The sequence below is a fragment of the Megascapheus bottae genome, chromosome 8, assembly GCF_031878675.1.
Source record: "Megascapheus bottae isolate mThoBot1 chromosome 8, mThoBot2.hap1, whole genome shotgun sequence".
Classification (NCBI taxonomy): domain Eukaryota; kingdom Metazoa; phylum Chordata; class Mammalia; order Rodentia; family Geomyidae; genus Megascapheus; species Megascapheus bottae.
In genome coordinates this window covers 4386460-4399883 of record NC_143516.1, presented here as the reverse complement: position 1 = coordinate 4399883, position 13424 = coordinate 4386460, and the positions used below count along the sequence as shown (strand labels likewise).

Here is a 13424-nt window from a genome sequence, read left to right as displayed (position 1 = left end):
GGGATTTTCACAAGGAGGGCGCTATAGAAAGAACTGCTTTCAGTTTGGTGAACTTCATTTGCCACAATTCCATAGCCAAGGTGGATTTAAGCGTCTGACCCCAAGAAGGGCACTGGCTGTGTGGGGACCACCTGCAGCTTCGCCTGCAGCTTCACAGAGCAGCACCGCTCTGCTGCTTGGCAGATGGTGGCGGAGGTAGATGGGGAAGCCTGGCTCTTTCCTGTCTCTGTGTCCTCCTTGAACTTGACTGCTGTCCACCTGTGTATCTACCTTCCGGCCTTCCAGCCAGCCTTGCCTTTTCCTGTGCAGAGAGACCCGGGCCAGTCAGCTGAAACCCAGTGACCACACCCACTTAACTCCTGTGCAGCAGGAGCAGGTGCAATCTTTCTTCACTGTTCTTTATCGATGAGGGAGAAGTCCACGTTATTTTAAATGATGGTAACGGAAAGATCTCAGGTCCCTAAGCTGCATCTGGATCTCGGGGGAGGAAGGGGTACTAAATGTTTATGGAACGTCTGAGCTTTCCATCGACTAGACAGACGGGGTGCACACACACTCTTTCCGGCCAGAATCACTCACAGAAGCAACAGACCTTTCTCCCGTGGGGATGGGCAGGTGAAGCAGCTGTTTCAGACTAGAAGACGGAGCTTTGCGTTTTGCCCTTCATCCCCTTAAAAAGTTATGATGTTGGTCTCCTGTCTCATGCTCTCCCGTTTACTGTGACATGAGTGTGGAGTTCCGCACCATTTAAATCACACCACGTGTGTTCTCCTCAACACTAGACACCAGGGATGAGTTCCACAGGGGCATGGAGCAGGGCTCTGTGGGAATACACACACTGCTGCCAGCTCTGTGTGCACAGCAGGGACTCCAGCACCGAGAAGCAGAGATCTTGTCACACATGTTTTCATTACAGAAACAAAGTCACCCACTGAGAAGACTCAGGGAAAAGACAGCAGTTAGTCTCACCTGCTCTGAGTGGAGTCTCTACTCATGCTACCCACAGCCTGGTGACTATGTAAACTTGTCAGGTCCCACCTTACCCCAAAATGTTAAGAAAATTAAGTTGCTTATGATTTCACTGGTAGGGTCTCAAAAATGTGGTAAACAAAGAATTGACTTTTAAATCCCAAAGACAGATCAACTATAAGAGAGCCCAAATTCAAATGTGAACTGACAAAAGAAGCTTAAGACATAACACATGCATCCAAAGGGAACAGAACGGAGACCCCTGTGGTCTAATCCCCCTTTGTGGAGTGGACAGATGAGTGCACACCGAATACTGTCCAACCATCTTCTAATCACTCCCTCTCAGGTTAGAGGAGCAAGTACAATGGACTGCAAGATAAATCTTTGCTAATCTCCAGGCCCAAGTAAATCTTTTAAGTCTGCAATCTGTGGCAGCAAGGCTTCAATAAGTGGGATGAATTTTTTAAAGGTGAATTTGAAGGGGAGAAAATTATAAGACCATTTATCACAAACAACAACATTAGAATCTTAAGTCCCTCTTGGAATTACAGAGAAGTTACAGGGCAGTAAGTGACATTGCTGAGATGTAATGTCCTGTTGGAAACTGGGTTTTAAAACATAAAAATAACAGGATTATTTTTAGTCTTTCTTCCCCTCTGCAAACAGAGGACTAAGAACAGAGGCAAGAGTGCTGGCCGCGAAGCCAGTCTTACGAGCAGCATGGAGAAGCTGTAGGGATGGCATTTCATTTCGTTTTGCTAGGGACTGTTTTGTTATCAACTGCTATGATGGTAATTTTTTGTCTTATTTTGTATGTCTATAAGGTTTACATTAGCTTCTTTTCCAAGAATAAATGTGCATAATACTCCAGGAGTAGAAATGCTGAGGTGCCTTGGCACAGGCAGAGTGAGTCCGGAGGTATATACTGGTCAGGGAGTGAACACAAGCAACCTTTCAGCTTTGCCCCTGTCTAAGGCACAAGGCTCATCCCGAGTCTACCAGAACTGGCCAGGGATGTTCTGGTGCAGGAATGCTGAGACCCCAGCTGTCTTCCTTCCCTTCGCACACTGCCCCGGCCTGGGTCAGGTGCCATCCTTGAGTTTACCTCATCACATGGTCATCCTAAACCTCAGTCTACCCGCCAGTAACACCACGTAGACAGAGAACGAGTGTAGCTACTGCTGCAGGTACAGAGAGGGACAAGCGGGATTCCCCATAAGTGGGGCCTCACAACCCCTCAGGAAGCGCTGACCTCCAAGGGACACCAGGGCTGACAGATCCTTACCAAACACAAAATGACTGAGAGCGCAAGCTTCAAAGCAAAACACATTGCTAGTAATGCACAAAATCCTTAAAACTCCTACACTAACTCCTTAAGATGTACATCCAAAAGATACCTAGAGGAAAGTCTGTTATATAGCTAAATATACCAAAAGCCTGACAGCACATAGCTAATCCACATACAAAAGGAATAAGCAACCATAAAGTATAAATTTTAAAAGGCCTTTTCAAACTTTACATCTAGAGATGTGCATTTTCAGAGCGAAGACTAAAGAAATATAAATTCAAATATTTAAATTAAAAAAATTTAAATATAAATTCAAAACCAGTAAGTCTCACCTCACACTCATAAATGACACCCTATACTATAATTCATGACCGAGAAAGTAAATGTTCACACTAGATCTACTTTATGTATTCTTCCTCAGTGTATTGAACAGAGACAGTTTCACAAAATTCTTTCACAAGAAAGATAACAGCAACAATATAACACAAATAAGCAAATGAGAAATGTTTTCACTTGCTAATGAAGGGCAAAAGAACCCTACAATGTTTATCCTCTTGCCACACGTCACACTGGAGTATCCTCTTGCACAAGTGTGACATCTTTACCAACAATTCCATCAAAGTAAGACAGTGAGTCCTATTCTCTTTTCCCTGTACAGGACATTGCCATTGCCCAAACAGGAAGGGACTCTATGTGACCATAAAAGCGACCATACGTTTAAAGAAGTAGAGTAGTTCCTGTTTATTAAATCACTCCAAAGTAATAACAGTGAACTTTCAGTGTGGTATTATTTTTTCAGCAATCATCCCCTTGTGGATGAGGAGACAGCCCAGTGCTTCAGGCCCCATGGCCGTTTCCTGTGTGAATGTGGCGTGGGGAGCAGGGAGCCGCCCAGCGCTCCCCGCAGACAAGACCCTCGCTCAGGCCATCTGAATCTCAGGTCATCTTTATTGATCTTAAAGGAACATATGGAAATACTGAAAGTACCAGCTGGAGGGCTCCACTCTCACCAACAGCACTGTCTGGCATCTCTCCTCTGACAACTGAAAGTGGATGTGGCTAGCTGCTGCTGCCAAGTGTGGAGGACACAGGGCAGGATTTGGGGGTGCTGTGACACTCCTACCAGAGCGTGACTCAGTACACCCTACAAAGACACACCATCCTCCTTCCTCTCTAGAAACCAGCCTGGGTGACAGATGTTGTTAAGGCTTTCAGGCTTCTTTTCATCAACACTGAAAGGCAGAGTTATTAAAGAAGAGAAATGCCATGTTACGAGTATTAATATACATGAATCATGATATCATAAAGGAATGTTAAAGGGCCACCCACACTGGCCGTGAGGAGGCTGATTTCACGTACAGGTATGAAACAAAACATCGTCTGACTTTATCCACTCATTCATTTTGGCATTTTACTACAATTTCCTTGCCAAAATCAGGACCAATTACATTCTGGGCCTCCTAATCAACCTCCTGGAACATGAATTAAAGTTAATTGCTTTTCCTCCATGCAGCTGAAGAGAGTAAAGCCTCCGCCATTCCCTCTGGGGCTCCACAGGCTCTGAGTCTCCATCCTCACCCCCGGTTCCTCACTCAGCTCTGGCGTCGACCCCATTCTCTAGCACCCCAGCTCCTCATTCTGTCTTTAGCTACGTGTTTCTACTCTGTGTGTATGTGTGTGGGGGTGCGTGTGCGTGTGCACCACCGGTGTGAACGCAGGCACATGCACAAAGTATCCATAGACTGCTATTTCATCTCGACAGCACTTTGCCACATTAAATCACACCTGGCTGGTTGGACAGCACGGCAGCAGGAGGAGAGGGCACTGTGAAGGTCGCGGTGGGGGGGGCAGCCCAGGGACCCCAGTTCCTGGCTTACCTGACGTCTGTGCATGCGATGCAGCTGATGTCCCGACGGTTGTGGGTGATCAGGTTTAGCGCCACCGAGGTGTCCTTGTCGGAGGTCGGGTGGGCTCCGCATTTAAAGAAGAACTCCTGAAAACGAGAGACACGTGGTCACAAACAGTGGCTGTCCTCCCTCTCAACCACTGTGACAGTCAGAGAGCCAGGAGGCGTGCACTGGGACAGAGCGGCGGCAGTCGTGGAGGGAAAGAGCACCTTCGCCTGCCTGGACCTGGTCAGCAGCCTGGGGTGGTGTCCAGAGCTCTCTCTGCGGCCTGTCTGGGAGAGGAGGGGTCTGGGAGCACTCTGCATGAGGCTCCCCAGCTCAGTGCAGGACTCACACCGGCAGGCCCTCCAGCAGGCGGCCAGCGGGCTGAGGACCCTTCCTCCCGCTCCCAGGCCAGGCCGGGCTCCCAGCACACTACACCTGGGCGTCCCCACAGGTGCCGCCCGCCCTCAGGGTTCCTTCCCAGACACGCTGACTTCCTCCTCTCCAGACACGTTCTTCCGGTAGATGGTGCACGCTGGTCACGAGGCTGTTCACGTTTCATAAACTGCCTTCTTTCTCTAGTATCTGTGTGTTCGCACACCCTCCCTTCCATTCACCCGGCCGGCGGCCGGCGGCCGGCCATTGCTCTGCTTTTCCTCCAAAAGTCTCTATATTCCATGACGGTGGGTCACAGAGCCACATTTTCTGTGTCATGAACACTGTACAACTGGTACTGTAAGAGGAAGACCAGGGCCCGGAAGTGCGGCCATTGCCCCTTCATATAACTACCCAGGCCAGAGAGAGGGTTTTCTCTCCAAGCCACAGGCTAGCATTGGTCCACTTTAATGGAAAGCTCCAGATATAAAATGTTCACCTTTTCCAGCTCTGTGGGCCCTCTGGGCCCTGTCACGTGCGTCACACTTGGCTTTAGAGTCTAAAATCCACCAGAGACGAGTTGTAGCACAGGGCACAGAAGCACCTGATACAACTTCATTTACAAAACCTGTGGCAAGGTCAGCTCTGGTGCGAGCCAGTCTGGATACCACGAGGAATCCGGGGAGTGCTTATCCGGTGCCAAGTCTATGGCTGGGCATTAAAAGCTAGAATATTTATTTATTTACAAGTGCCATTCCTGCTCCCCCACTCGATTTGTGGTGTCCCTGGGGACGCCTGGCGAGCCGGTCCTCAGCCACACGAGGCTGGTGGAGGCCTGCACTCCTCCAGCTGGCGGGCCGCAGAGCCCCAAGTCCTGGGAGCATGTGAGGATGTTCATTTCTTGCTTCTCTCCAGTGTCAGGGCCATGTGGTTAGGACCTCGAAGAGCCTTTGAGCCCCTCTGGACCCTGCAGTTACCGCACTGTCCCTGGCCAGGCAAGAAAGCCCTGTTTATTCTCCTGGAAGGCCACAGCCACAGCAGACCTTGCCCAGGACCTGCATCTGGAGCCAAATGTACAGCACCCCGAAACCATGGCTGGCCTTCAAGATTCAGAGATGTGCCCCAAAGCCAGGCTGCTACTCGCCTCAGCCTCTCAGAAACATTAGTCAGCAGGCACTGGTCTCCAGTTCCTCCTCCCACCCCTCAGACCGTGGCATCTCATCAGCACTCCTACCCCCGCTCTTAGCCCACAGGTGACGTGTCCAGCTTACCCACAAAGCCCAGGGGACAGCTGGTTACTGGGCACTGCCCCCAAATCCTGGGCCTTCCCTGCAGCAGCATGGAAACCACAGATCTGACTGGCTTGGGGCTGGGGGGGGGGGGGGTGAGGGGATTGTTTTTCTGAATACAACACACTCGCTTTTTCAATCAACCTTTTGAAATGCGACAAATCCTTTGAGGGCCAAGTCAAGGATATCGAGATGCTTTAAGATAATTCCTAACCACCCAAACAAAACGTTTGGAGGATGTGACTGGCTCTTAGGAAACGTATTGCACTAAAATTGGTTTCTGCAGACATGGAAAAGGTCCTCATTCACAACGAAAAGTCGTCCCTCCAAAATGGCTTGAGTTAGTAGGCTCATGGGGACAGCATTACACATGCAGATAAGGAGATGGAAGGGATTTATATCGTTTCGTAACTCACAGAAAACCATTAGTAGTAGTTCAGCTAACAAGCCACAAATTGTTTTAACCTCAGACTAAATTCAGGCAGATTAGAGTCCAAATCTTTTTCATTGGGGATGGATGTTTATAGTAGTGTAAGAAGTTACAGATAGCTAGAAAATTCTAACCATTCATGTGGTGGGATTAAATTTACATATAAAATGTCTGATCATTGGTGAACTTTAATGCCTTTTTCACTATGTTTTATAAAAGATTTTTCTTTACTCTGTTTTTTTTTCTTTTTTCCTTTTTAGTGTTACTTGGGTTTGAACTCAGGGCTTTGTCTTTGCCAGATAGGTACTCTGCTATTAAACCATAATTCCAGTTATTTTTGAGATAAGGTCTTGCTTCCTGAATGATATGTATTTGGGCCACAGTCACTTATTTTAGGCCTTCCATCAGAGCTGGAACGATAGTCATGTGCCACTGTAGTCAGCTCTGTCCACTGAGATGGATTCTCAGGGGTTTCTCTGCCTGGGTACCTTGATCCTTCCAGTCTCAGTCGCCTGCCTAGCAAAGGTGACATGAGCCATGGGCTTAGGAAAGGCTTTTTCTTGTGGCTTGTAGAGTAACTTTGAAGAACTATGTAGGATGTGAGGTTTTCCCAGTTGGCAAGCTAACCAGTTACTTGGCCCAAAAGCCACAGAGGCTCACAGAGGATGAGAGACTCTAGGTCCAACATGAAGTGCTGTACAGCCCAGCAAGGGCAGAAGCAGAAGTGTTCTTACACTCTGGGAATAGAAGTGAGAGATGCACAGGTGAAGAAGACCTGGACTGATGGAGGTGGAAACTCCCCCAAGGAGACGTATTACACGATTACAGTGGATCATGAGCAACCCTCCCTTTCATGCTATTGGCAGCATCTCTCTTGCAAAGTCTTCCGTGAAGTTCCCCCTTGAAAAGATGGTCCAGAACTAAGGGCACTTGGTGCATTCTTCTTGAGATGAGCAGAAACAAACACCACGAACTTTCCCTTCTCCACAGTACTATGTCTTGGCTTGGAGAGAGATTAGTTAGCACAGTGGTCCAGTCCTTTCTCCTTATCTAGAACAGCAAGACTTCCCAAGCCTTTGTCATCATTGCCTATCTGGACTGAGAAACAAGCAATAAAGCCCAATGCAAATAAACCAGGCATTCTGAGCTGGGCGTCTTGGGAAGCCTGCTGGCTGGCATCGTCTCAGGCAGTGCAGGATTCCACAGAGGCAGTGCAGGATTCCACAGAGGCAATTATCTGCAAAATCAGCTTTTTTTTTTTTTTTTTTTTTTTTTGCTTTTCTCTCAATTGTTAAGGTTTAAAAAAAAAATCAAGGAAGCCAAAGCCAGGGTTTCTGCCAACTGGAGCCCATGCAGATTCAGCAGAAGGCCAAGGCCTCTGGGAACTCTGAGTCCCAACAAGCTGTTCAAGAAACACCACAGGCTGTGCGGAGGGGCAGCAGGAAGGTCCTGGGGCCAGGCTGCCTGGAGGCACTGGTCCCTCCCTCCAGCAGCTCTGGTGACAGTGTTACCCCCAGTCACTGAGGAGGCAGTGCTCAGCAAGGCCACAGCATCCCCTCCTGGTAGCGGCCACATTCCCATTAGCCTCCATAAGGAAAAGGAAAAGGCAGCTCTGATGTTGCCCTGTACATGACATCAAGGACGCAGGATGTCTACAGCCTCTGTGGATTGACTTACACTTCAAGGACACTCTGGATTTCCAGTGAGTTTAACTGGGGAGACAAAACCATGGTCCTTGTCCAGGAGATAAGTGAGCACTGAGCTCCATCATATATGGCAGAGGCCCTCACAGTCAGGCTGACAGACACCTGTCACTCAAATCAATCTGGACATATGTCCCTACCCCAAGAGCAGAAAACTTGCCACAGATCCTTCCTGCTGACTTAGCAGGCCAAGACCTTTCCAAAGCTGGTGAAGTATGGATTCCTTTGAAAAAGAAAATACCCAATCATCTGTCTGTCTGCCTGCCTGTCTGTCATCTGTCTGTCTGTTCTGGGATAGAACCCAGGGTCTCATGCATGCTAGGCAAATGCTCTACCACTGAGTTCCATCTTCAACTCTGTTTTTAATCTTATTTTTCATTACAAAGTTTCGTCATTTGTGTTGATATTAAAATGTGTTAAATAAAGCACCAGGACCGCACCTTCTGCTGAGCGCACCACACCCTGCAGGGACAGCTTCCTCAGGCTAGGATGAAGTCATCCTGGCAGGTTCAAAGTAACTACTCCTTAGTACATGAATACTGGTAGAATTAGCTAAATCAGCACAGCCAGATTTTTGATTTTTGTTTTTTGTTCTTTTGTGGGTCATGGAGCTTTAACTCAGCCTGAGCACTCTCCCTGAGCTCTTCAGTTCAAGGCTACTACCCTACCCATGGGCCAAGCCCCACTTCCCCTTACCTAAAGGTTAACTGGAGTAAGAGTCTCAGGTCCTTTAGGGCCCGAGCTGGCTTTGAACCTTGATCCTCAGATCTCAGTCTCTGAGTAGCTAGGATTATAAGCATGAATCACCACACCCGCTCACAGCCAGTTTTGAACTAGGTGATACCTAGTTTAACAAACTTAAAAAGAGAACGAATCTGTTATCCTGCTCAATAGTAAGTTGTTTTCTCCTAACGGGACGTGGACAGGCCTCTCTATGATGCGCAGAGCTTATGTGAGAAGAGGAAAATCGGTTCGCTCCTCCTACAAACAAGAAACACTGTGTCCTGGAGAAGCTTCATCCTCACTGCCCAACCTGATGGGATAATCTGTGTCTTCCAAGCTCTCCAAAAAGGACACACATTCGTGCACTCCCCACACACATGGACATGACCTCTCCCTCACATCTGCTCAGGCCCCCCGCCTGCCTGCACACAGGCTTGCACACAATCAAAGCCATTCTTCCAATCCCAATAAAGAAACCTTCACCAGATGCCAATCCATGTGTGGCTATGGCTTCATTACTGCATCTGGTGGCATGGCCTGGCATCTTTATGCCAGTACCATTATTGTTACATTTCAAATGTACTTTAAATTTTGTCTTTATTACCAAGCAAAGCCAATACTCAACACACAATGAAAACATTTTTTTCAACTCCATTATCCAAAAGGGTTAGAAGATGCAGGCTTTCCTGCCCTCTCCCCCAAATAATCAGGTTTACTTACTATAAAACCTGAAAAGAACTAACATGACATTTTTATGCCTATACTTATTCCATTTTGTGTGAATATTCATAATTTTCATCCCAAATTTCTCATTAAAAAAATGATAGAGTATATACACTCCCGGGAATGCTTCAGAGTTAACATACCAATTACATACTCTTGTTAAATGTACAGATTTCCAAATTCAAAATGGTTCTTGGCCTCCAGAGCAATAAATAAATGATTATGGTTGTGAAATACAAATTGTCTGAAATTTCCACTAAGTAGCAGGATGACCCTTAGGGTAGCATGTATGGCATTGATTTTGGTTACTAATACACTTTTAATTCAGTCCAAATGAAAAGGCTCAGAGTAAGGCTGAAATCTGCATATAGCTAAATTCATGTATGCTTACCACATTTAATACCAAATACGATTCAATGTTCATGGAATTCATTCCTCCAAGAGGTTCAATTTCAAAACCAAACTAATAACACACTAGCCTTTTTCCCCCATCTGTGTTGGGAATCTAAGTTCTAGAGTTTCCTTAACCAGAAGTTCATTGTAGGTGAATTGTTAGTTGGCCATTATTTCATATGTTTTACTCAAAGAATAAAATTGGGAGTACTGCAGGTGTTTCAAGTGATTTCTGAATGGTAGTGTACATGGTTTGGGGTTATAATCGACCTTTGCAAAGTGCATTAGTAGAGGACTTTATGTAGTTGGCTTCATTTAGACAAAATGGAAGCGCTCATATGTTGCTCAAGGTAACTGTTCAGGTACACCTGGAGGCTGTACTCTAACTCCAACAAGCTGGGGCCAGTCAGACAGGATACACCCCTGCTCTCTCAGCTGGCTGCAGGGAGACGTCGGCCCCATATTCAAGCCAGAGACAGACACAGAGTTTATCACTGGCACTTGGGGCACTTGGAGGTTGAAGGGCCCCCAAAGCCTCAGGTGTGAGACTTGGTCCCGGAGACAGTCCTGGAGCTGGTGGAACTTTAGGAGGCGGGGTGTGGTGGGAGGGCTTTAGGTCACTGGGGATTGTGGGACACCAGCTCCTTGCGTTTTCTTTTTGGAGTCTTGGTCACAAGATGAGCAGATTTCCTCTAGCAGGCATTCCCCACCGTCGCCGTTCAGTACCTGCTCCGTCAAGGACAAGAACCCCCGGATCATGACAAAACAGATCCTTCCTCTTCGTGAGGTAACTATCCCCTGCGTTTTGTCTTAGTGGTGGGAGCTTACACTCCTGGGATTACTGGTCAATCCAGGAGAATGTGGACCTTGATTAGCTACAATGCAGCTGACGTTCATCTTCCCCAGAGACAGAGGATCAGCTGATCGTTGGCACAGTGTGACTCCAGCTTTCCTGGACAATTATTCCTATTCTGGAAAGGGCTGGGCATGGTAACTTCGGTGTAACCTCAACATGACTGCAGTTACTTACACGAGGGGCCTATTTTGCAGATAAATTGAGTATATCTCTGCTTTCAATTCGGAAGCCTAGTCAGACTACAAAAAGATAATATGTATTATCCATGCTGTTCTTTATTCCCTTTAGAAGCTAAGGCTTTCCTGTGCTCTCCTGGTTTGCCAGTTTGCAGAATTCAACAGCATAGACAACACTTGCTAGCTTCATGCTCAAGCAAGGCTTTCCAGCTCTGTTTTCCAATAAATAAAGTAAGATGGTAAAATATATTTTAATACACATTATTTCTTCTTGTTATCTCCCACCACTGATTCTGTCATAGGATTTCACCTCCAGGAGAGGGCATGTAAACAAATGCCTATGAGCTACTAATCATTTATAAGAACCAAGAACACAGGTCCTAATTTTGAAAATTTACTATGATTCACCATCCCTAGATGAGTTGTTATGTTCTGAGCATTTTTCTGGCAATCTCTACAAGCTGGCAGTTACTTCAGATTCATTTCTGAATGTGCAAAAAAGAAAACAAAACAATTCTCATCAACAATGGCAAATAATACTAAAGAGGTATTTGATCATATTATATTTCTAGTTAATGATTTCCCAGACCAAGGGTGCTAGTCCTCAACAAAGCCTTGAAGAGCTCCCGCCTCTCTCTCACCACCTTCCCCTCCCCATAGCCACGAGGTCTGGTCCTGATTGCAGAAGAGACAGATGCCCTGTTCTTGCTCTGGCCTCCTGGCCCCAGGGTTCCTCCTCTGCCTTCTCACCTCCCTTTGTCTAGGCCTCACTAGCTCCTCTGACTCCCCAGGCCGTTCCTCTGGAGAGCCAGGGTCAAGCGCAGGACTTCTTTCCAGGGTCTAGAGAGGGCCTGAGCTGCGCAGGTACTGGCCAGGAGGGAATGGGCTCATCCAGCTGAGGGATAGGTTAGAATGGAAGATTCTGGAATGTCGGCTGAGTAGTGCACTCCATTCTTTCCCTCCTCATGCTCCTGCTCCTGCCTCAGAACAGTCAAAGCTGGGTTTGTTTTGTTTGCTTGTTTTTGCTTGTTGTGTTTTTGTTGTTGTTGTTGTTTGATGTGTCATGGAATATACTGTGCTACTTGGGAAATCAGCCTACTCCCTGGACCAAGTAGTGGTGAGTGACAGCATCCCCCCTCCACACCCCCCTCCACACCCCCTCTCCACCCCCCCCCCTTCCCCTCCTCTCCAGCCACTGGTAAGGAATGAGGGCCAAAGGTGTCTCTCACAGCCAGTGGTTGAGTCTATGGAACTGTGACTCCTGGGCACAGAAAGTCTGAGAGAAACATACCTTTTGGTAGCAGTAATTCAAAAAATGATAATATTATGTGTTTGCAGCTACAAGCAAAGAGAAATATTGAGCAATAATAAAAATACCCTCACTTTAAAACATTTTAAATGGCTCTAGACTTGGAGTCTAAACTTTTTCCCCTCAAAAGTCCTTGTTTCTTTGGCAAGTAGAAATTTAAAGCTTTTTTTTTTTATTCTTGTTTTCTTTATTGCAGGCAGAACAACTGCCATAAACACTGTACTCCAGATAAAACTGGGCACATGCAAGAACTTTAACAACCTTTGTCTAAAAGTCTCTATATTTGCTTCAATTCTTCAAAAGAAAAGAAAGTGTCGCTTGTAAATTTTCTTATGCAAACATAGGAAAACTACAGTGAGTAAACAAGAGAATAGATATTATAATGAGAGTATTTTTAAACATGTTTATATAACCAATTACAAATGGAGGAACTGATTTTTTTTGCCAGTCCTGGCCTTGAGCTCAGGGCCTGAGCACTGTCCTTGGGCTTTCTCAAGGCTAGAGCTCTACACCTGAGCCTTAGCACCACCTCTGGCTTTTTTCTATGTATGTGGTACCAAGGAATTGAACCCGGGTCTTCGTGCATGCTAAGCAAGCACTCTACCACTAGGCCAAACTCCTGGCCCAAGAATTGATTTTTTATTCAGTCATTCTCTTTATGTAAAGATATATTCTCTTCACTTTAGGTAGGAGATAGATATGTTACATATACATGTGCATATGTGTTTGTGTGCATGCATGTATGTATACACATATATATATATGAATGTTTGAGAGTAGATTTTATATGTACCTATCTATGCATATATTTGTATTTATTTTCTATTGGCTAATTTGAGTTAAATAGATTAATACACCTAGGCTTTGTAAAAAGATAAATGAGAAAAAGGTTAAAGCTTTTCAATTATGTGGCTGTCATTATAATTACCTGTTTTTCTAACCCAAATTTTTTTTCATATATTTTTTATTGTAATTAATAGAAGGGTTACATGATATTTGCCAGATAGAAGGTGCATTAATTCACATACATTGATACCCTTTCGCATGTTGTTAGCAGGATTGCCTTATTTATAACCTAATGAGAGTTCTTAAGGAAATATCACAAGACATCACAAATGTCAATCAAGAAAAGGTGTACTTTGAGAATGAAATTTAAGAATTTCAAAAGAGAAAGCTGAAGAGGAAATTAAATGAAACCACAAGTGCAAAGTGCAAAGCTTTAATGTGGAGCCGGGGATACCACTGCACAAACCAGAACAGAGAGAGAGCCACAGAATCAACGGACCACACTCACTGCAAGC

At 45.9% G+C, this 13424-nt stretch overlaps 1 protein-coding gene across 1 annotated transcript in view; it reads right to left on the bottom strand.

Moving 5' to 3' along the window:
* The window catches only part of Prkn (parkin RBR E3 ubiquitin protein ligase), a 912456-nt gene that overhangs the window by 369170 nt on the left and 529862 nt on the right, over positions 1–13424 (bottom strand). Inside the window, 1 exon segment of the mRNA XM_090337856.1 lies at positions 4135–4250. Within this exon segment, the coding sequence (XP_090193982.1) occupies positions 4135–4250 (116 nt within the window).